This window comes from Phallusia mammillata, chromosome 8 (assembly GCF_965637545.1).
Source record: "Phallusia mammillata chromosome 8, kaPhaMamm4.hap1.1, whole genome shotgun sequence".
In the NCBI taxonomy this organism is placed as follows: Eukaryota; Metazoa; Chordata; class Ascidiacea; order Phlebobranchia; family Ascidiidae; genus Phallusia; species Phallusia mammillata.
In genome coordinates, this window is record NC_137259.1 from 6,828,671 (window position 1) to 6,851,952 (window position 23,282).

The window sequence follows — 23,282 nt, forward strand, 5'->3', positions numbered from 1 at the left end:
TATTTTGTGCAAAAGAGGAATTATTGCCGCGTTGGTGTTGTTCGCAAATTTATGCTGCGTTTATTTAAGATTTGTGATTCATGTGTTGCTTAATGCTCGCCTCTTATTTTGTCAAATAAAGGTTTTCAATTTTCATTATGTCAAAATTAGTGGTTCAAAAAAGGATTTGACATTCCTAGAAATTCCTCAGGCAGGTTAAAATAAAATAAAAATATGTTAAATGCAGCTCGATTTGTTTCAAGTTTCACTATTTTGTTTGGTTGTTGGGTTATTATTGCTTTATTTTTAACAATCTACAAAGTAAATTTGTGTTTTTGGGTAAAAATATATTAGCCTGACCTGATTTTTTTGGAACCTTTGTCACTTTATAATGCAAGGAAATGGTGACCAAACAATGAAACCTTTTATTGGGAGCAGGTCAATTAACTGGGTCATGTCATTGTCCAATAACAAGTACACAAGGCTTAAGTGCACTCTGTATAGTGGTAGTGACTGTAGCTAATGATTGTACAGTTAAGAAAAGATTTTTTAAATGCAGTCAGTGTTTAAAACTGAAAACATTACCATAAAACGTCTGTTTTATAATTTTTTTGCAGACTGGTCTATATAAAAGAATAGTGGTTTAATATTTTTTTTCTTTTGTGTATTCAGGTTTATTGGAATAAAGAAAACAATGCATGCAGGAACTGCAAACCAAGTGGCCAATCCTAACACTGTTGTGTGGAATAGCCCAGGAATATGGGCAACTTATGTAATTCTAACTGGTGTAATGCATCTTGTGCTGCTAAGTATGCCCTGGTTTTCTACATCAGTGGCCTGGACTCTTACCAATGTTGTGCATGGAATATCCATGTATCTATTTCTGCACACGATCAAAGGAACACCATTTGAAACATCAGATCAGGGCAAGTACCGCTACTCGACGCACTGGGAGCAGATGGATTCTGGCACTCAGTTTACAGCTGCTCGAAAGTTTTTCATGACAACACCAATTGTCCTGTACATCCTTGCTAGCTTCTACTCCAAGTATGAGTTCACCCACTTTGTCGTCAACACTGTCATTCTTTTACTGTCTCTTCTGCCTAAACTTCCCCAGCTCCATGGTGTAAGACTATTTGGAATTAACAAATACTAAAACTCAATTGCCCAGCAATATTGTAGTGTTCGTATGTATTTTATTGTTGACTCTTTTTTGCACTGCATAGAACAACTGGTGAGCAGTGTACCAACTAGTTGAGGTGATGTTTTTAGGTGATACATATATTTAATTAGAAGGCAGTTTCTTTGATATAGGACTGCATCAAGGTATTATAGGCCATCATTATATGTTTTATAGTATGTGTTTACCAGTTGCATATTTGTTAATTGTTGCCAGCATCTAAGTGGTTTAAAACTGAGTTGCAAGGTATCTTGAACCAAATTTTGGAATCTATTTCTTGGGTAAATTACTCTTGCCATGTTTAAATAGCTCTTATAGAAGGCCAGCATGTCATATTTGACATTTCATGTGGTCATGATCCTAAGAACTATGACTTATACTCCACCTAGATGGCTTTAAACCTGATAAAACGTTAAATTGCATTTGTCTTGTATGATATCTTAGGGAGGTCAAAACTGTTAAATCTCATTTTACACAAAATTACCTTTCCTCTTACATGTATAATCATTTATTACTGAATGCTATATGTTGTTAAAAATCTTTTCACATATCCATTCTTAAATGTAATCTTTTCATCATGTAATTTGACTATTTGCAAATACCATGTAAGCATTGAATACTTTGGAGTTTTTAGATATTGTTGTGTTGGTTCCCGTGTGGTTCACATGTAATAAAAAATTTCATTTTATGTATGATATGTTTTAATAAAGCAAATGCTGAAAATACATTCTTCTGGTGGTTAACAACTCTACAAGGCTTAGGTTTAAATTAACGTGCCAGTTTTTTTCTAATGTGTCCATTGTTGGGAAATGCATAAAGATATTGTTAATTGAATTTACAAATGCCAACCTTATTATACTAAACTTTTGCCACTAGCTTATAATTATCATCTTTAGTAATTCGAAACTTTTATGCAACCTGAATTTTTCTTAAATAATTATGGGTCCCCTTCCCTGAAGCGGACACATATTGATTTTACTCAAAATGTTTGTTTTTTTTGTTTTTTTTTCTTCTACCCAAAGTTTGTCCAACTCGTTTTTCCATCAAATCCTTGATGGATTTGGATGAAATTTACGCAGATGGTAGATGTAGTTATGTAGATGTGCATCCCACTTTGTTTTTGTTGATAACCCCAGTATTTACCCCGCTAGCCCCCTAAAATGGGTATTTTTCCCCGAAGTTTGTCCGACTCGTTTTTCCATCAAATGTTTGATGGATTTGGCTGAAATTTGCACAGATGGTAGATGTGCATCCCCCTTTGTTTTTGTTGATAACCCCAGCATTTACCCCGCTAGCCCCATAAAATGGGTATTTTCCCCTGAAGTTTGTCTGACTCGTTTTTCTATCAATTGTTTGATGGATTCGGCTTAAATTTACACAGATGGTAGATGTAGTTATGTAGATGTGCATCCCACTTTGTTTTTGTTGATAACCCCAGTATTTACCCCGCTAGCCCCCTAAAGTGTTTTTTCCCCCGAAGTTTGTCTGACTCGTTTTGCCATCAAATGCTTGATGGATGTGGCTGAAACTTATACAGATGGTAGATGTAGTTATGTAGATGTGCATCCCACCTTGTTTTTGTTGATAACCCCAGTATTTACCCTGTTAACCCCCTAAAATGGGTATTCCCCCCCCCCCGAAGTTTGTCCGACTCGTTTTTCTATCAAATGTTTGATGGATTCGGCTGAAATTTTCACAGATGGTAGATGTAGTTATGTAGATGTACATCCCACTTTGTTTTTGTTGGTAACCCCAGTGTTTACCCCGCTAGCCCCCTAAAATAGTTTTTTCCCCGAAGTTTGTCTGACTCGTTTGCCATCAAATGCTTGATGGATGTGGCTGAAACTTATACAGATGGTAGATATAGTTATACAGATGTACATCCCACTTTGATTTTGTTGATAACCCCAGTATTTACCCCGCTAGCCCCCTAAAAGGGGTGAGTTTGTAAACAATGTCAAAATTGGCTAAAATTTAGATAGCTTGTAAAGTATGCCAATTATCGTTATTGTGCCATTGCATTTCGGGGGTTGTTAACAGCCCTTTGACGTCAGAAACATTAACGGTTGTTGCTCAAAACACATCTAGTGGTTGAAATTGTTAACGTTGGCAGATTGGACTGAAATTTTGCAGTACTAGTAATTGAGTCATTGTGGTTTCCTACTTTTAAGTTTGTGTGTGTTGAACCTCCATTAGTTATCATACTAGCCCCCTAAAATGAGTGTTTTAATTTAAATAGTTTTTACTCCATATAGCATATTTAAATATGCACAGTACCATCACTGTGTTTGTCTTCACAATACCAAACTTACTCATTGTTATCCATTGAAATGGATTATCTACAACTTTGCATGTGTGGGGACCCATGAGTTTTTGCTTGCAGAAACAACCAAGGTTATAAAAGACAATGGCTAATATGGGACCCAATACAAAATAAGCATAGGAAATATATTTATGTTTTAAAATAGATCATAGTGTATGTGCAAGGGCAATATGTGCTAAGCCACCCTTCTAGTTTAAGACAGGTTTCCACCAACTTGTTGATCAAAACATCTGTTGCTTTATTTAGTGGTAATAAAATGCTTCCAAACCAGTAGGCATTAGTTCTTTAAAAATAAACAAACCGTTATCAGCCAGTTACAAATTATATTTAGGCTGCTACTGTTGATATAAAAGTCAAGCTTAATTTTGCAACAATAAGTTCATATGACACAACATTTTTAGCATGCAAGTTAAGATGAAGCAAAAAAATATGGTGTAAAAGATATTCAACAAAAACACAATAACACAGTCACTAAATTAAGTTCATGTGTGAATATCAATATTTAATTAAACTAGAAGGGTGGCTTAGCACATATTGCCCTTGCATATACACTATAACCTATTTTAGAACATAAATATATTTCCTATGCTTATTTTGTATTGGGTCCCATATTAGTCACCGTCGTTTATAACTTTAGTCGTTTCTGCAGGCAAAAACTCATGGGTCCCCACACATGCAAAGTTGAAAATAATGCAATTCAAGAGATAACCATAAGAAAGCCGGGTGTTGTAGGGTAAAACACAGTGATCGGCACTGGGCTTAAATAATAATGCTATGTAGAATACAAACTATAAAATTAGATTCACCCCAGATATTGTTTGAAGTATGTCCTATTTAACGTTTCAAAAAACTGACCCATTTTAGGGGGCTAGTAGGGTAACTAATTGGGTTCGACACACAAATTAAAAAATATATAAAAACCACAATGATTCAATCAATAGTACTGCAAAATTTCAGCCCAATCCGCCAATGTTTAAAATTTCGACCACTAGAGGTGTTTTGAGCAAGAAACGTTAATGTTTCTGACGTCATAGGGCTGTTAACAAGCCCCTAACTGCCATGGCGCAAAAACGACCACCAAGCAACCCACCAACGAGCAACATACAACTGCTTGCCCTTGTAACAACATTGCGAAAAAGAAATTATTCGTTTGTGGTGCCCAGTAACATACAAATATGTTTTACACTTTAGGGGCTTGTGGGGTAAATGTTAGGACTACAGGGTTGAAAACAACAATCGACACCTATAAATGGCATACTTTTCAAGAAATCCAAATTTCAGCCAATTCTGACACTGTTTAAAAACTCACCCATTTTAGGGGGCTAGCGGGGTAAATACTGGGGTTATCAACAAAAACAAAGTGGGATGCACATCTACATGAATATATCTACCATCTGTGAAAATTTCAGCCAAATCCATCAAACATTTGATGGAAAAACGATTCGGAAAACTTTGGGTAAAAACACCCATTTTAGGGGGCTAGCGGGGTAAATACTGGGGTTATCAACAAAAACAAGGTGGGATGCACATCTACATAACTATGTCTACCATCTGTGTAAATTTCAGCCAAATCCATCAAACATTTGATGGAAAAACGAGTTGGACAAACTTTGGGTAAAAAATACCCATTTTAGGGGGCTAGCGGGGTAAATACTGGGGTTATCAACAAAAACAAAGTGGGATGCACATCTACATAACTATATCTACCATATGTGTAAATTTCAGCCAAATCCATCAAACATTTGATGGAAAACGAGTCGGACAAACTTTGGGAAGAAAAAAAACAAACAATTCGAGTAAAATCAATATGTGTCCCCTTCAGGGAAGGGGCCCCATAATTAATTTACTAGTACGGATAAAAAATACAAGCTGATGATTATGTTTGTCTCCAGACACAAATGCTATAAAAGTGTGGGGTGCAAACTTTATTGCTGATAGGGCAAATACAATTAGCATAATTAGATTTACACAAGTTGACATTTCTTCGTACCAATCACACCATAAAGTACCAGCAGTAAAAATGATGCCTGATTGAAGTTTAAATTCTGTCACAGAAAAAAAGCACAGGGCTCAATGATCTGCACAAAAACAAAAACATTACACTGGTATAATTTAGTGCGTCACATCACATACGAAAAAACAACGTTTTGCTCATTGTAAATTTCACAGATTTTGTTCGTACAAATTTGCTATAGAATACAGATTTAGACGTAAGCACAGTGGGAGCACCTTTTTGTCCATTGTAAATTTCACGTTTTTAGTACAAGTTAGGGAAACATACTCAGATGTTCTTTAAAATATTGGTAAAATACATACATAATAGGCTGAATTTTGTGTTACTTCTAAATGCAACTTTATGGCTTATCGAGAAGACACATAAATTGGGCAATGAAAGAACCAAGTGCATATCGACCATCACTAAGTTCTTCAATGTGGGTCAAGGAAAAGGTCAGGTTACCACTCACATCATGCCAACAGTTGATAATCTCACCATCTTTGCTTATTTCAATAGCAATATTGTGAACTTGATTAAAGAATCTGTGAGATAGAAATAGTGGTTTGAAAGCGCAGAAATCAACCATATTAAGTGCATGAGTACCAAAATGGCCCAAATCTAGTGTTAAAAAATTTCTAAACCCGGAATGCACAATAAAAAAATTACTACACTTTGACTGAACACTTTGTTAAAGATCCAATTCATCCCAAGACTTACTTATCATCACCCTCAAAGCATGAACAACTCTTCTTACTAATATATACACAATGGTGGGTGTAACGACCGCTAGGTGCGCAGCCTGGCCCTGCGCCGTTCGTCACACTAGATAACCCTTTTTGTAAAACGCGCCCGTCCTACAGCCTGTCCTCCAAGACGACCCACTCTTGCATTTGCAACGAATGTTCTTTTTTGGCGATAAAAGGCAACGCTGACGAATAAACCAAGACGACAACGTCAATAGCAACGGCAACGGTTTTTCTGTAACCACAAATAACATACATAAGCCAGACGTACACATTATGACGTCATAGCGACCATCAAACAATAAGCAGTTTTAACAGTACACACAAGGTTTTAAACTAAATCTACATTAATCGGTCATATTTTACATTAGATTACTTCCAAATTACTCATAACAAGTCAAGTTACTGTTAAAATACACATTAACACAAGTTAAACACAAATCAAGCAAAAACATAAAACATACCAACTGTTGGGTAACCAGGGCTTTACTAGCACGCGGCTAGAGGTTCCACAACTGACAATTCAGCATTTTAGCTATTGCTCTTAACATTTACAGTTTCACTATAAACAAAATAGTCACAAGAAATTAGGATAAATTCACTTAAATTGACTGCAAACCTAGCAACTAACGCAGCTCACAAAAACGTGGCGTTCAAAGCACATGCTCTGTCGCGGATGAATATTTCAATACGTCACGAATAAACGAGAACTTCCAAGCGGAAATCACCCAAGCGGAACAATTAATTCTCGCTGTAACATACCCCCCGACGATGTGCGAACCCATGAGAACATCTTTACAACACACAAACAGCGAGAAAGGAAAACGTAACGAACAAACACAACACTTTAAGCCTTCATAATCAAACACAATTTCGTGATCGGTCGTTTGAACGACCCAACGTGCGTTTTAACCAAAGCACTTCGCACAAACCCGGACTTATCCGGGTACGTTTCTACGATTCTTCCGGTAAGCCATTTTCCTCGTGGTGCCGAGTTGTCGACCAACAGGACCAGATCACCAGCGTCGAGGTTCTCTTCGGGAAATTGCCATTTCTGACGCGTCTGTAGCGTCAGCAGGTACTCATTTGTCCATCGGACCCAAAACTGGTCGGCCAAGTACTGGACCTGGCGCCAGTGTCGTCGAACGTAGTTGTCTTCCTTCACAAATACTCCGGGTGGCGAGATATCATGTCGCCCAATCAAAAGCAGGTGGTTCGGTGTCAGAGGCTCTCTGTCGGCAGGATCAAGACTGATGGGAGTCAAGGGCCTCGAGTTTAGGATGAACTCGACCTCAACAAGCAGCGTACTCAGCGTCTCGTCAGAAGGCACTTGCTGTCCCAACAATACATTCAAGATCTTGCGCACCGAACGAATTAGACGTTCCCAGACGCCACCCATGTGACTGGCGGCAGGTGGGTTAAATGACCAGTCAACGCCCCACTGGCGAAGACGTTCTTCGATGTGAGTTTGATTCCATTTTTCAAGAGACTCGCGCAGTATGCGCTCAGCGCCGACGAAGTTCGTTCCATTATCACTGAAAATGCGCCTGGGCTTTCCCCGTCTTCCAATAAACCTTCGGAAAGCGTCAATAAACGAGTCAGTAGAAAGCGAGTGCGCTACTTCCAAATGCACAGCACGCACGGTCATACACGTGAAGATGCAACCGTATCGTTTGACTTCGCTTCTTCCTTGTTTCACGAGTATGGGTCCAAAGTAATCCACACCCACAGACGAAAACGGTGGCTCACCCGGAGTCGTGCGCTCAACAGGTAAGTCGGCCATCATTTGTTTCGAGACTGAAGCATTTCTTCTTCGACAGAACACACAGTTTCCAAGGATTCTTCTTACCGCTACACCACCTCGCACAATCCAATATCTCTGACGAACAATTGCCCAAGTGTGCGACATTCCGGAATGGCAAACATTAGCGTGTGTCTCGCGAATAATCAAAGTAGTAATGTGATGTGCGTTTGGGAGAATCATCGGGTGCTTAATTTCAAAGGGAATCGGTGCCCTTTCCAGGCGGCCACCCACTCGCAACACACCACCAATCAAAACAGGATTGAGTCTATGAAGAGCTTTTGATGGCAGTTTCTTCATGACTTTCTTCTTCCCGGTGCGATCTAAGTCTTCGCACTTGCACAATGCCTCTATTTCGTCAGAAAACTGTCTTCCTTGAACATATTTGACAATCGCTAGCTCAGCACTTTCAAGATCAGCGACAGTCAGTCTTTTGGATAGGTGTTGGTCCTTCTTAGAACGCAGATAGTCAACGAATCGCTGGAGCCAAGCAACTGCCTTCTTTAATTTCTTCCATGAAGAATAGCGACAAATTAAATCATCAAACAAACACTGCTCCTCTGCAACATGCACAGCCAACATTTTCTTCGGTTTCATGTTTAAATATTCCTCGGGAACATCTTTGGTATTCACGGGATTCGTAGGCCAGTGACGTTCATCGCTGCCTAAAAACGAAGGTCCGGTGAACCAACGCTTGTTTTGGAGAAAAGCCTTTACAGTACACCCACGAGATGCGTCATCAGCTGGGTTTAGTGCAGTAGGAACATGCTTCCACTGCGACGCGTCGGATCCTTCCTCAATTTTTGCCAGTCGGTTGGCGAAAAAGGTACAAAAACGCTTATTTACGTTGTAAATGGATTGCAGAACTGCAGTTGAATCGGTCCAAAACACGGATCGTCCGATATCCAAGTCAAGTTCCTGCCTTAAAACTTGGTCCATCTTGACAGCAAGAGTAGCTGCGGTCAATTCCAATCTGGGAATAGACACCATCTTCAAAGGCGCAAGACGGGCCTTTCCAGTAACAAAAGAACAATGCACATTGCCTTGTTCATCCATTGTTCGCAAGTATGCGACTGTTCCGTATCCACAGGAAGACGCATCTGCGAAATGATGCAGCTCGTGCGTCTTGACTTCAAGTCCAGTGGTCTGAAAACACCTTTTAATCTTAATTTCTGATAGACCTGGAAGCTCAGAAATCCATGCGTTCCATCTCTTTTCTATATCCGGTGGAACTTCCTGATCCCAGCCATAATTTTCTTTGCAAAGCTCCTGCAAAAGCTTTCGCGCATGTAATATTACAGGCGCAACGAAACCCAGGGGATCGAACAAGGAGCTGACCACGGAAAGTATTCCTCTCCTCGTTACAGGCTTCTTTTTGACCTTTACGTCAAATTCAAACACGTCGGAGCGAAAATTCCACAACACTCCAAGCACACGTTCCATGTGCTTTACATCAACATTTAATATAATGGACTGTACAGATCTATCTTCGGTTGGGACTGACGACAACACACGCTCGCTGTTGCTCACCCATTTTCTGAGCCGAAATCCTCCGAGCTGCAACAATTCACGCAACTCTCCAGCCAATTTGATTGCATCGTCTTCGTTCCTTACGGACTTCAAACAATCGTCCACGTAGAAGTTTTGTTTCACTGTCGAAACCGCTTCAGAACTGAATTTCTCCTTGTTATCTTCAGCAGTTTTCTGCAAACAGTACCCAGCACAGCAAGGAGACGAGGCTGCACCAAATATGTGCACCAGCATCTGGTAATCAACGGGTTCACGCGACAAATCGCCTTCAGGCCACCAAACGAATCTTAGTGCAGATGCATCGATCGGATCAACCTTTACCTGGTGAAACATCGCTTCTACATCGGCGACAAAAGCAACTGGTTCCTGGCGAAATCGGACAAGCGTCCCAAAAAGACTGTTGAGCAAATCTGGGCCTTGCAAAAGCTGGTCATTCAGCGAAATATTATGATATCTGGCGGCGCAGTCAAAGACGACCCTCACCTTTCCAGGTTTCTGCGGGTGTACAACCGGGTGATGCGGCAGGTACCAAACAGCGCCATCTTCCGGCTCCTTGTCGTCGCACTTCAAACGTCTGGCATATCCCTCGTTCAAGTACGTATCCAACGTTTGCTTGTACTTCTCATACAGCTGCGAATCAGTTTCCAATCGCCGTTTCAAGTATGACAAACGCTTCATTGCCATAGCACGATTATTTGGCAAGTTTGGAGCACCTGGTCTCCACGGCAATCGCAGTTGGTAGTGTCCGTCATGACACTTCACTGAGCTTTCCATCTGTTTCAATGCGTACCTGTCTTCTTTCGACAGTGTCGTTCCGGGTGACAACGCGGTTTGGCCAAAGTCGCTTTCCCACATGCATTTTATCTGTTGGTGCAACGTTTCGTCCTGCGAGGTTACAAAATTCACCCGTATCTGTGAACTTCTTGAACCATTACTACGACATGGACCTACAAGCGACCAACCGAGCATAGAACGCACGGCACTTGGCTCCTTTCTTCCGCCTCTTCGTTCATCATTTATCCAGAACACCTCGGGAACGTTCGCTCCAATCAGCAACATGACTTCCCCATGGGGCAAGACAGGAAACTCTAAATTTCGCAAGTGAGGCCATCGCCAAAGCGACCCTTCCGGTATTCTGTTTGGGGAGACTGGCAAACTGTCCACGCTCAAAACGTCGTTTAATCGTACGGATTGCTTCCCGTCGAGCGACGCCACCGTTAAATCGACGGCCAAACCCTCTCTTCTCTGTGACCTATCACTGACAGTGGTCAAGGAGTACGTTGTCTTTCTCCCCCCGACGTCCAGCTGCTCGATCAGTCGTTTGTCACACAAGGTTGTAGTCGATCCTTGATCCAAAAAGGCGTAAGTTTCCAGCTTTCTACCATTACTGGCCGTAACCTTTACCGGCACTATGTTAAGGTACACACTCTCTGCATGAGTGCTCATGCAAGTCCAGGTGACAGTTGCATTTGATGATGACGGTTTCTCTTCTGAGGCCTGCGTAGACGCTTCGCGTACGGGTGCAGTTGAAGAAGTCTTCCATTCTGTCCAGTGCAGAAGGTTGTGATGCTTTCCACGGCATCCGCCGATGGTGCAAGAGTTTGGTAAACTACATGTTCTTGCTATATGACCCTTTACAAAGCAATTGTCACACAGCCGAACTTGACGCAGAAACTTTCTTCGCTCTACGAAGGTTTTCCGTTTGAACACGTCGCAATTGCCAAGGTCGTGTGATTTACTGCACAAAGGACATCCCTGCTTCTGAGGACTTCTAGGTTCAGCCTTACGCTCGTTTCCCGGAGCAACCGATGTCGCATGAGTCGATGCTCTTGTCCTCGTCGTAGGAGATTTGCTGCGCCTTTTCTGCGTATCTCTGTCCTTCCGAGGACCCAACACTCGACCAAACATCGTGGTTCCAATGTACGCTTCTTTCTTAACGAATTCAACAAGGTGACAGAAACGAGGCTCTTCCCCATTCCTTTCAATTTTAGCAGCATGTCTTCTCCATTGACTTTGCAGTGCAAACGGCAATCGCTTTATTATATTCAGCATATTTTCAAAATTGTTGATGTCTGCGAAGTATCCCAGATGAGTCAGGGTCACCAGACACTCTTCTAATGCCTGTGCTAGCTCTATCAATCCGTCAGTATCATCGGATTTCAGATAAGGCCAGTGACTTAGCTTATCCACGTATGCACGTGCGATAATGATAGGACGTCCGTAACGCTCTAATAACAACTCTCGAGCCCTTCGGTAACCTTCCGGAGAGTCAAGGCCAATGCAAAAGGCAATCATTGCATGTGCTTCTTTTCGACAGTATTGGATCAGATAATTAAGCTTCACACTGTCGCTGTCTACCCGCCGACCAATATTTTCGTCAAAGCTTATCATGAAACGCGTGTACATTAGCGGATCACCATCAAAATACAATAGCTGTGGCCTGGGAAGCTCCATCCCTGCCTTTAAGACTGCAGCAACACGACACAGGTCACTCACCTCCGGCTCATGATTCAGTGCTTCCGTTTTTGGTTTAGGTTCGCAACGCGAGGAGGACGGAATGTCCGTTACCTGCGCTTCTGAACTGCTTCTGTTAATAATGCTGGAGTCTGATGCTTGCTTTTCCTCTTTTACTACTTCGGGTTTGGTCTCAGGTGAGAAGAGGACTGGTAATTCAACTTGCTTCTCTGGCTGAAATCCAGCGAAACATGATCCCGATGAAGACGTTCTTTCCCATAACTCAGCTGCCACTGTGGCAGCCTTTATTTTATGGTCAGCTTCCAGAAGTTTTAACTGATTTTCTGTTTCCATCCTTTTTTGCAGAAACTCCTTTTCCAGCAGCGCGACTTCCTTATTTACCAGCGCCTCAGTACGTCTGCAACTCGACCTCGAACTTGTATGTGAACCAATTCTACTTCTAGAACCAAAATCGCTGACAGACGGTTCCTTGCTCGAGTGTTCAGGCGGTTTGGAACGCCTTACTTCCTCTAACCATTCTTCTGTGCGCGCATCAAATTCTTGCTTGCCACTTCGCAAACTTGAGAGCGCAGCATTAATTGTCCTTCTTTCCTTTTTCTTTTTTACAAAATCCAGTCGTGTTGTATGTTTGCCAACACATTCGTCGTACAAAACATCAATGGATGAAATCTTCTCCTTTAACTGTTGCACATTCGAGGAATCAATCATAACTTCCTCTGCATCTTGATATGCCAAGTTCAGACGTTTTACCAAATTGACAAGAGTGTGTTGAGATTCAACCATCTTGATAACTTTGCTTATGCACAATTCAAAGTCCAAAGTTGAAACTCCGTTTTCGATCAGTTGAGAAGCCTTTTTCAACAGTGTCCGTAGTTGAAAAACTTTAATGTAACGACCGCTAGGTGCGCAGCCTGGCCCTGCGCCGTTCGTCACACTAGATAACCCTTTTTGTAAAACGCGCCCGTCCTACAGCCTGTCCTCCAAGACGACCCACTCTTGCATTTGCAACGAATGTTCTTTTTTGGCGATAAAAGGCAACGCTGACGAATAAACCAAGACGACAACGTCAATAGCAACGGCAACGGTTTTTCTGTAACCACAAATAACATACATAAGCCAGACGTACACATTATGACGTCATAGCGACCATCAAACAATAAGCAGTTTTAACAGTACACACAAGGTTTTAAACTAAATCTACATTAATCGGTCATATTTTACATTAGATTACTTCCAAATTACTCATAACAAGTCAAGTTACTGTTAAAATACACATTAACACAAGTTAAACACAAATCAAGCAAAAACATAAAACATACCAACTGTTGGGTAACCAGGGCTTTACTAGCACGCGGCTAGAGGTTCCACAACTGACAATTCAGCATTTTAGCTATTGCTCTTAACATTTACAGTTTCACTATAAACAAAATAGTCACAAGAAATTAGGATAAATTCACTTAAATTGACTGCAAACCTAGCAACTAACGCAGCTCACAAAAACGTGGCGTTCAAAGCACATGCTCTGTCGCGGATGAATATTTCAATACGTCACGAATAAACGAGAACTTCCAAGCGGAAATCACCCAAGCGGAACAATTAATTCTCGCTGTAACAGTGGGATTTAAATTTTTTGTCAGCCAGTTCTGTTAAAGAAAGTCCATTGACAGTAACCAGTAATGCTAACCGGTTCGCTGTTCTCATAAAATTTCATGAGATGGTTCTATAGAACCAGTGCGAACTGGTTAAACCCACCACTGAATACACTGGCCAACACAATTTTTGGTGTCTTTAATGTTAAAACTGATATTGACTAATTTTGGGGTGCTGATTTCAAAAATCATTACGGTTTTCTTCAATCAGATCAACTTTTTAAGTTATTTACAAAATCAAAATTTATGACCATATTGATTCAATGACTTTAAAATCATGCTTTTATGTGTTGGTTAAAGTTTTGTTACATTATACACATCAATTTCCTACAGTGCAGTCAGTTTTATAGCATGAATATACATTCTGTGCTTATGCTCTGTCTAAAAATGTTTGGTGCAGGCTAGCGGTAACTTTAAACTATACGTGTTTTATGGAGTGATTTTCAGACTAGCAAAGCAAGGTAGTAAAAGTAAAATTAATAGTGGCTAGGTCATCTATAAGGTGTTGCATGAATTACCTAGATGTTTTAAATTTTTTGTCAGCCAGTTCTGTTAAAGAAAGTCCATTGACAGTAACCAGTAATGCTAACCGGTTCGCTGATCTCATAAAACTTCGTGAGATGGTTTTATAGAACCGGTGCAAACTGGCTGAATCCCACCACTGAATATATATCCACATGGTACATAAAATGTATCAATTAGGGTAAATTTACCCCAGTTGATCATTTCCAAGTCAAACCACCTAGAAAATAGCACTAAATCTTAACCTAAACTTCATCAAGCTTAAAACCTAAAGTATAAGTACGATATAAATTGAACCTACCCAATATATGCAAATTACAAGAGTTTGAATAGGGACACTAATATAATATTTGCTCTTACCCGAATAGACCTCGTGGAGACACCAGACCTGTGACAATTCTTCTCAGGATAGGAAACATTGACATTATTTTAACTGTCCATGTGGGCACATTGGCTGTTGCAACTAAATATGTTTCATGTCTTGTCATTCTTATATTGTCAGGCATTGCTGAAAGAGATTATACTTTAAACACTTGATCCATAAATGATGTTTTTCAGTGTTTGGCAGTTACCTCAGCTTTTTGTGGAACAAACAAATGATTGAAACAAGTTTTAACAGAAGGTTAGTGGATGTTTATGAAAAATGTTCTGTTCTGCAATTAAATATAACTGTTTGTGAAAAAAATAAATGAAGTGAAATGTCACATTAATACAATCAGCAATAATATACTGATTAGTGTATCTAAAATTAGCTTGGACAAATGTAGTCAAATTTAAGGGGCCCTCTGTTGAGAATTAGGACAATCAGGTCATTGTGATGTATTAAATCGCAAGAATTGTAATAGGACATGGTTAAATAATGTGATCAACTTTAGAAGTGTAGTGGGTAAGTGGTTATGGCTGCATTTCTTAACTTATTTATCCTTGCTTAACCACTTAGAAATTACATGTGCCAAGCAGCCCTGCTAAACAACATACATATACTATGTTTGTTATTTCATCACAGATTTTACTAAACATAAAAAAAGGACAACAGAAACATAAAAAAAGGACAACAGAAAAAAGCATTGACAAGTCTGTGGTGGAAAAAATGTAAATCAAGCTAAAATATCAAAACCAAACTCAGTTTACAAGACAGAGATAGTTGAACTGAGTCAATTAGACTTTCCAACAGACAGTATGGTCATCGACGATCACTGTTTATGGGATTAAATGAGCAATTCCATTTTAATAAGTAACTGAAGATAACTGATTTCGTTACTTGCATAATATTTTCTGTTCTTGCTTGTTTAGTGCACAATAGTTTTTATATTTAATTTATTTTGAAACAAAAAAGCTTACCTGGCAAAGCTAACACTTTTTTGGTTTTCCATGTTTTTGTGTCAACCCACCTAAGCCTGAAACGAGTTGATTCAGCAACAATTATTGTTCTTTCATCAGGAGTCAATTGCACTCCATTGGCAAAGCATAACCCTTCTACAACTAAATCCACTTTTGTGGTCTCCATATTGTACCGAAATAGCCTCCCACTGCATTTTCCTATTCAGTAATATTTTTTTTATTTACACTTATTTATTGGGATTTGGCCATAATGCCTAACGTTTTTTTCCTGTGGATTAACAGATAATTTACAATATATATAGTATTAAGTTGCTAGAAAAGTTTTACTGGAATGCCTTGTTTTATTGAAAAAAAAAATTGTTCTGATAATTGGATAATCAAAATGTTGGAACTTACTGGTTAATCAACAAATCATTTTATTAAATTGGAATAATAAATTACAAACAATGCATAATTTATGATTCCTGTTAATGTTTTATTCCATTTAATGCAATTACGTTCAGTTCTGCTGTTATGTTACTTTTAACGATATATGTATATCATTCACGTTTTTTTTATTGCATTGTTGTCAAAACTATTACAATTAAATGGTCAACTCTCATACCTTCAAAACCTTCATATATCAATCTTGTGTATGGAAACTGAATAGTTGCATCGGTAAAGTAAACTAGAGTGCCATCTTTTGAAATCACCAAATCATCTGGAAATCCCAATGGTGGGTTGGTAGCATTCGGAGAAACAAGGACAGTCAATTGCTTTGTCTGGAGGTCAACTTTGTAGAACCCGTATATTGCATCAATAACATACAGAGTGTCATCCTGAATTCGCATACCTACATGCAGTTAAATGACTGAAAATTTTTGATCCATAATTCCTACAATACATTTTTTTAATTTAAACTTTAGGCAACATATCCGATAACAAGCACACTTTTAACAAGGCACACTGTTTTGACCCAAAATGTCTTATCAGTGCAACTGCCAGCTGATGACAGGTAAAAAGTCGTGTTGGCTGGTGTAGCCATCCAATGGCACTCCAGTTTGTTAGGAGTAACAATCCCTGCCTCACAAATTCTGTTTCAAGCCCCAACTGGGCATAAACCACTGGGAAAACACTTTTTGTGCATACAATACCAGCTTGGTTAATTGTGAAAGATGCCTTTTGCATTTAGTAATGGTATTATAATATGTATTGTTCAAAAAAGCGAAATATTCCTGCACAACTTGCAAATTTACTTGTAAAATACCGTATACCGATTATTCTAAACACTACTTAGTTCAAAAAGGAATTGAACTTACCCAATGGTCTTCCGTGTGCAATTTCTGTAGTGGCCATAGAAACCCCATGTATGACACCAGTGGCGATGGTCTCAATTCTTCCTTCACCTATAACACCATTTCGTGGTAAAATTCTCACAATCCTTCCATCACTTAGACCTGTATATAACCTCTTTTCATTGTCCTCCACAATACATTCAGGACCATTCAGACCTAATATCCTAACAAACAAAGTGATAGTATTTACTTTTCATTGGTGTTAAGAGTGGTTGTAATTACAGCTTCATAACAATTTATGTAAAAAGTAGCAATAAAAATACATTAATCCATAGCAATATGAAAAAAAGAAGCCTAACTGTTGGCCTTTTGTGAGTCACAATAACACTTACAGAAAGTCTTTTGGAAATAGAATGTAACTTTTATTTATTTACAATATTTAACAACATTTATTTACAATATTTAATTCCATGCAGCACACAATGCCTGCTTTTAAATATTGTCAGTGTCTAATGTTTGGGTTAGTTTATTGTTTTTTGGAGTAGTTTATTGTTATCAAAACGCACTTGATGACTTCAATAATAATAATATATTTACCTCTTTCCTTTTGTTAGCTTATCATTGAGACTGAATTTTCCATGAAACTCTACAAGCTCCACATCTTTTATGTCTACTGCATCAATTGGTGAACGATAATAACCAATAGCACAAATGAAAACTGTGATGCATTGGGCGAGTATTAGTAAATTCAACCATTTACTGGGTCCCGAAAATGTTGGTGGGTTTGTCTCCTTTGATCCAGTTTGTGAGTCAACTATGTCTCGGTTTCTGTAACCACCACGTTTCCGCAGCCCAGATTCAGCCATTATTGAATTAGTGTTTAGCTTGTTTCTTATAATCTCCTTTACATTAGCAAGGCACTTGGTTTCCAATCTAGTGAGTTCCCTTAAAAAACAAATTTATTCATTGCTTATAAATACAAAACAATGAACCAGTTTTCATTGTTTAAGTTAAACATGATTATTGTAATTATACACTTTTATAAAGCTAAACTAAGACAAGTAAAGTCATGTCAATGATGCAAAAATGGACGAAATATTGTTACATAAGTCGCTTGATGCCCTTAGCTTAGGCACAGTCTCGTATGCATAAAGTCTCATAAAAAATTAAATCAAAAAAGCAATTAGATCTAATGAGTATGAATAGCACAATTGATCCAACAACAACGATTTACTGGCAAATAAACTATAGCAGATGTGTCCATTTGCTGAGTAGTAAATCCATACATTGAAATTAAAAAGCAGTAAGCAGTAAGCACCATCCATGATTGTGCTACGGTGATCAGAAAAAACTGTCCCGCAAAAAGTCCGTAATTTTTAAACAAATTAACGGCATGGCTTCATAAAACCAATAAAGCAGTTATGAGCCAGTTACCACGAACTAAAGCATGAATTTCGTCATTATTTTGCAGCGTTGCATTCGGGATGTTGCGAATTAGGTAAATACCCCGTTGAAAAGCCCCCTTTTTGATACGGTAGAGCTACTAACACTGAGCTTCACCTTTGGCCCGACCTGGGAACTTCTGGTAGGTGGCACAAAAGAGCATAGGCGTTTATGGTGCTGACTCAGCAATTATTCTTACCATAAACCCAAATTGCTGTAACAGCACCATAAACGCCTATGCTCTTTTGCGCCACCTACCAGAAGTTCCCAGGTCGGGCCAAAGGTGAAGCTCAGTGTTAGTAGCTCTACCTTTTGATACAACCAATATAAAAGACCGTTTCGAAATTTAATGACATACTTCTCAAATTGAAAGTTTCAACAACCACATCAAAATCATTTTCGCTTGCCCTAATTTCTACTTTTGAATTACAAGTCGGGATCATAACGAAGAGCGATTCAAACACGCATTCTTGCATTCTTACAAGTTGTAATGAAGGTGTAGCGCGTTTTGGCTCCTATCCACCTATTGTGCCCGACACTTTTATGCGCTCCATAACGTTTCAACGTTGCGCAGCTATTTCCGGCTTGGTGATGGTTTTAGTTTAGCGCTATGTTGTCTTTCACCAAGCGAAATAAACTCAACTCAACTCTCGTACATCCACCTGAGACAAGCTGAAGTTGAGGGCGCATGATTGAATGCCAAAAATGCATGCGGCTAAAACACAGACCGATGGGCAGGAACTTGGCCGAATGGTCCGGCGCGCCTGACCCACATACAGACATAAAAAAAACCTGATCGGGATTCGTCACCGGGAGAGTCCTGGGTTCGAACCCCGTGAAGAAAAAAAAAACAGACCGATAGGCTATCTTTCTCTGGTAACCTTGATCGAATTGTTCTTTGTTCTTAGACATGTGCTGAATGGGATTTAACAGCCAGACGTATAAATCTTTGACAAAGTAAACCGTCTTTCCCAAATTTGTTTTCGCCAGATAATTAATTAAAATTTAAGTGATTTTTTTTGTTGTGACCATGATTGCCATTGAGTTTATCGTTTAGGAAATATCGAGGAAATATAAAGAATAAAATGTTGAAGTAACGTTTTATAAAATATACACCCTGAAAAACTATTGCGGTTTGCCGGGTAAACACAGCGCGAAGATAACAGACCGGGGCAACATGTTGACGGTTTCGCCAGGCAAATTATTAACTAATGACGTGATTGGTGTAACGTACAGAATATGTCACATGGATGAAAAACATAAGCTGTGTCTTGTTTCAGGTTTTAGGCGTGTCCAAACGCTCATAGTCGGAAACAAGATTTCAGATCTACTGCTGAAAATGGCTTTGAACTTTTCCTGCCCTCCCTTAGCTCCGAAGTCAAATAAATTCGCCAGTGGTAAGTTTGGAACAGTTACATATTTATTAAAGCAAGTGGCGAAACAAAGCTAAGTGTGTATTTTTATTGCCATGTGTTTATAATTTTAGATGTTTACGATGCGTGGGGGTACGGAGGTGTCGCATATCTTGCCGTCCCTCCCGCACTGACTGTGGCAATACTGGCAATTTTTTGTGAGGAGGTCTACTATATAATGACAAAAACCAACTCTAAAGACTTAAGAAATTCACTCGTATGGATTCTTAGCACATATCCAGTAAGTACGCTGTATTTTAAAACTGCAACGAAATATATTTCTCATTTTTAAAGAGAGTTGTGTTGACTGACTCTGATATAAAAGTACTGCTGCTTCGGCATTAATATTACTGAAAAAACATAGTTGGATCGTCGACATAGATTGTCTATTGCCTACTATTGAAGGAAAGATCCTGTAAAAACACTAAATGTTGAAGTTTAAGAATGTGCGCTTTGGTAAGTTTATTTCGAAGGCATTGATGACAGTTTTACATTTTGTCATGCACAAATGTTAGGCCACTGCCTTCCAATCGTTGTGTCTCCGCCTCAATCTAAAAAAAGATTGTTTTCCATAATGGGTTGCGACCTTGCAAAGGTTTCTATGAAAAAGTCTAGAATGCACATTTGTAAAAAGTATGAATATAGTATTGTGACCAGGCATATTTCATAGGGGCGTGTTTTATCTACGTTTCTGAGCCTTCTTTTTGAGTCTTTTTCACTTCTCCCTCTTGGTGTATTAAGAGCGACTGTGATAGGTAGATCAGTGGTCGGCAACCGCCGGTCCGCGGCCCGGTACCGGTCCGCGAGGGTTTCGTTACCGGGCCGTATAAATGTTTAGGTTAGATGTTACAAAACGTTTGGTCCATGTATCCCGGGGATGATAAACTAATTTAAGCGTTTTTATTGCTAAATATTTGTACTTTTTTGAAGACCGGTCCGCGATAAAATTTTAGTTTCAAAAACGGTCCGCCGTGCACAAAAGGTTGCCGACCCCTGAGGTAGAAGACGTCACTCTAATGAAAACGCTCCGTATATGACGCCGAAACGCTATATGATTTGTACATATTTTCCGGACAAACAAAGAAACACCTTGTAAAAATTATGTTTTGCAATAAACAGAATTTCGTTTTACAGGCGATTATGGTGTTGGGTACAATCGCTGTGTTCATGCCTCGTTCAGTGGTCTACTTAACTTTTCTGTACAACATGTACGTTGCATTTTCGACGTACAAGTATTACTACCTAATCATTGTATTCTGTGGTGGAACATCCTCGTATGTAGACAAAAGCCGACATAAGGAAGTCGGTCTGAACGTTATTCCATGCTGTTGCCTGTGTTGTTTGCCTTCCATACACAACTCCCCGTAAGTATAACGTGTGCTAACGAAAGAGCAGTTTTGTTTGCTTTTCGGCTGCGGATTTATTGACAAGTATAAGTTGCATATGTTTAATGTGGCAGGTCGACAACCTGTCGAACTTACCTGTTACGTATTTTTTTTGTTCAACAAGCTGTATGATAAATAGCATGTTTGCGCAGAAAGTGTTAAGTCACAGGTTTAAACAATGGAGAAAAGTTTCAAACTGTGCTAAAGTTTGAGTAAACAGTGTAACCAATGTGGTAGAGCTACAAATACAAGAGCTCATCGCACAGCCCTGATAATTTCCGGTAGATAGCGCAACGGAGCATATGCGTTTGCATTGGCAAGAATTGCTAAGTCAGCAATTTGCTGAATCAAATTTGATAGTTCTTGTGTTAGTAGTTCTACCAAACAATGAATTGTGTAGTGTTTTTCGCATAAAACATAAACAACCTTGCTAAATAATTAACGTCCGTTTTTGACAAACCGCTTTATATACATCCCTGGGTATTCAGAGACATAGTTAAAACCCCAAATATTTCACAACGCAGTATTAAACAAGTTGTAAATCTTTTGTCATATTTATACAGGCGAGTTACAGTGATAGCAAAGTGGATGATTTTTCAGAACGTTATTTTGACACCGTTTTATGGTGCACTGGCTACCCTTCTGAAATCCGACTTCTCACTTTATTCAACGACGGTAGGAACAATAATGTATTCCTCTATCAATTCGCGTATTTGCGTATTAAACCACCTTCAGTTGTTATGGATCTATTTATAACCCCACCATATAGCTGGAGAAAAATTAAGCACCCCAGTATTACGATTTTCTTTCACGATTTACACAGAAAATGTTTGAATTGGTGCAACTAATGCCAAATACCCTATTTACGACATTTCCTGACAGCAAAACGACCGTTTCCAACTATCTCAGTTACCTTGGGCCCGGGCTACTCCACTACGTAAATCCCTTTTCTTGTCAAGTTTATAGATTGATAAAACGCAATGCAACCTCTGGTTCTGTGTCCACATAGCGTACTGCTGGAAACCAATGTGCTACATAAAACAGAAACATTTATCTGTTGTTTTTCACTCTTTTTGCATTACCTGTTAGCTATTACCAGGTCAAACACATCTCTTTCAATTTTAATATATCCATACAGGGTGTGAGTCCATCTGTCTACATATCTGCTTTCAATAGCATTGCAACACTAATGTGTATGTACGGATTTAACTTAATACAGCGATTTGCCAAAACAATTGAAGGTAATCTTTTTTACGTTTTTTGTGAGGTTTATTTGACACATTTTTTTAATATAGATATTCTTTTTTAAAACTGCGATATTTTTTTCTTTTAAGGTATGGAAGAAAAACATGCAATCAAGGGAAAGACGACGTGCTTTCAGTTAATAATGATAACGACGGGCCTTCAAACTGTTTTATTTAACATCCTTGGTTCTTTAGACGTATTCCCTTGCGAGAAGCCGTTTGCTTTTAACAGTTCAAGAAAAGGTGAATTTCATTATTACAGCCATTTCAAACTAAACGGTAATTTCAAAATATATATTATGTGAATTGCAGCTTTTAACAACTATGCAGTGGTTTTGCAAACATTTTTCATCGCTTTGGGAGCACGATACTACTACAGGTACGCTAAATATTTCGAACTGTTAGCTGTGAGACAAAAATGCATTTCCGGCACTGTTCTGGTGCAGTAGGCTATCTGGAAAACGCGACAGCACTTTTTTCCAAAAGAAAAAAATCACTTGCTTTTCGCGTACTTCCAACCAAATATAATATACTCATACAGACGCAGAGTGGATATATTACGACAGCACACGTTAACAGACGACCTGTCAATCGGCTCTGGAGAATATCCAAAAACAATTGAGGAAGCAAGTCGAACCTACACCCCAGGACTGACTTACAACGGAACTGGAGAACAAGTTGGTGAAACCAACATAGCAGCTGATCAGTTGCAATCCCAAACTGTCACGTATAAAACAAGAGTCCCGCAACAGGGTTACTCAAACGACAGTTCTCAATCAGATGCTTCATGTACTTCTGCCTGAATTCGCCCGACAAAAACCTAAAGCACAGGGTTTACAGCCGTTTTTTATGAAATTTTCACATTGGTCGCAATTCTTCGTTCTTTGTAATTGTGTTGATGAATATACATTCGTACTTTACAACATTATTATGCATGCAACAAGCAATAATAATAATCAAACCGAGCAGAGGGTCCATGATATTT

The 23,282-nt window shown here is 39.2% G+C and overlaps 4 protein-coding genes across 4 annotated transcripts; 2 read left to right on the forward strand and 2 right to left on the reverse strand.

Moving 5' to 3' along the window:
* The first annotated feature begins 626 nt into the window (after positions 1 to 626).
* On the forward strand, positions 627 to 1,884 carry LOC145203799 (ORM1-like protein 2). Its single transcript, XM_080076109.1, has one exon. The coding sequence runs from the start codon at positions 674 to 676 to the stop codon at positions 1,133 to 1,135; it is 462 nt and encodes a 153-aa protein (XP_079932235.1). The 5' UTR covers positions 627 to 673; the 3' UTR covers positions 1,136 to 1,884.
* A 3,508-nt stretch (positions 1,885 to 5,392) lies between these two features.
* On the reverse strand, positions 5,393 to 17,787 carry LOC145204389 (adipocyte plasma membrane-associated protein-like). Its single transcript, XM_080076905.1, has 6 exons — positions 17,411 to 17,787; positions 16,838 to 17,037; positions 16,144 to 16,371; positions 15,540 to 15,737; positions 14,559 to 14,706; positions 5,393 to 6,020 (listed from the first exon to the last, which is right to left on the reverse strand). Exons 1-6 carry the CDS (start codon positions 17,677 to 17,679, stop codon positions 5,837 to 5,839), a joined length of 1,227 nt encoding a protein of 408 aa, XP_079933031.1. The 5' UTR covers positions 17,680 to 17,787; the 3' UTR covers positions 5,393 to 5,836.
* On the reverse strand, positions 7,069 to 13,639 carry LOC145204533 (uncharacterized). The gene has a single exon (XM_080077122.1). The coding sequence runs from the start codon at positions 12,808 to 12,810 to the stop codon at positions 7,069 to 7,071; it is 5,742 nt and encodes a 1,913-aa protein (XP_079933248.1). The 5' UTR covers positions 12,811 to 13,639.
* Positions 17,788 to 19,595: 1,808 nt separating the features above from the next.
* On the forward strand, positions 19,596 to 23,100 carry LOC145204686 (organic solute transporter subunit alpha-like). Its single transcript, XM_080077279.1, has 8 exons — positions 19,596 to 19,653; positions 19,743 to 19,909; positions 20,803 to 21,032; positions 21,617 to 21,728; positions 22,192 to 22,294; positions 22,388 to 22,540; positions 22,610 to 22,676; positions 22,839 to 23,100. The coding sequence occupies exons 1-8, from the start codon at positions 19,596 to 19,598 to the stop codon at positions 23,098 to 23,100; spliced, it is 1,152 nt and encodes a 383-aa protein (XP_079933405.1).
* The last annotated feature ends 182 nt before the right edge of the window (positions 23,101 to 23,282 follow it).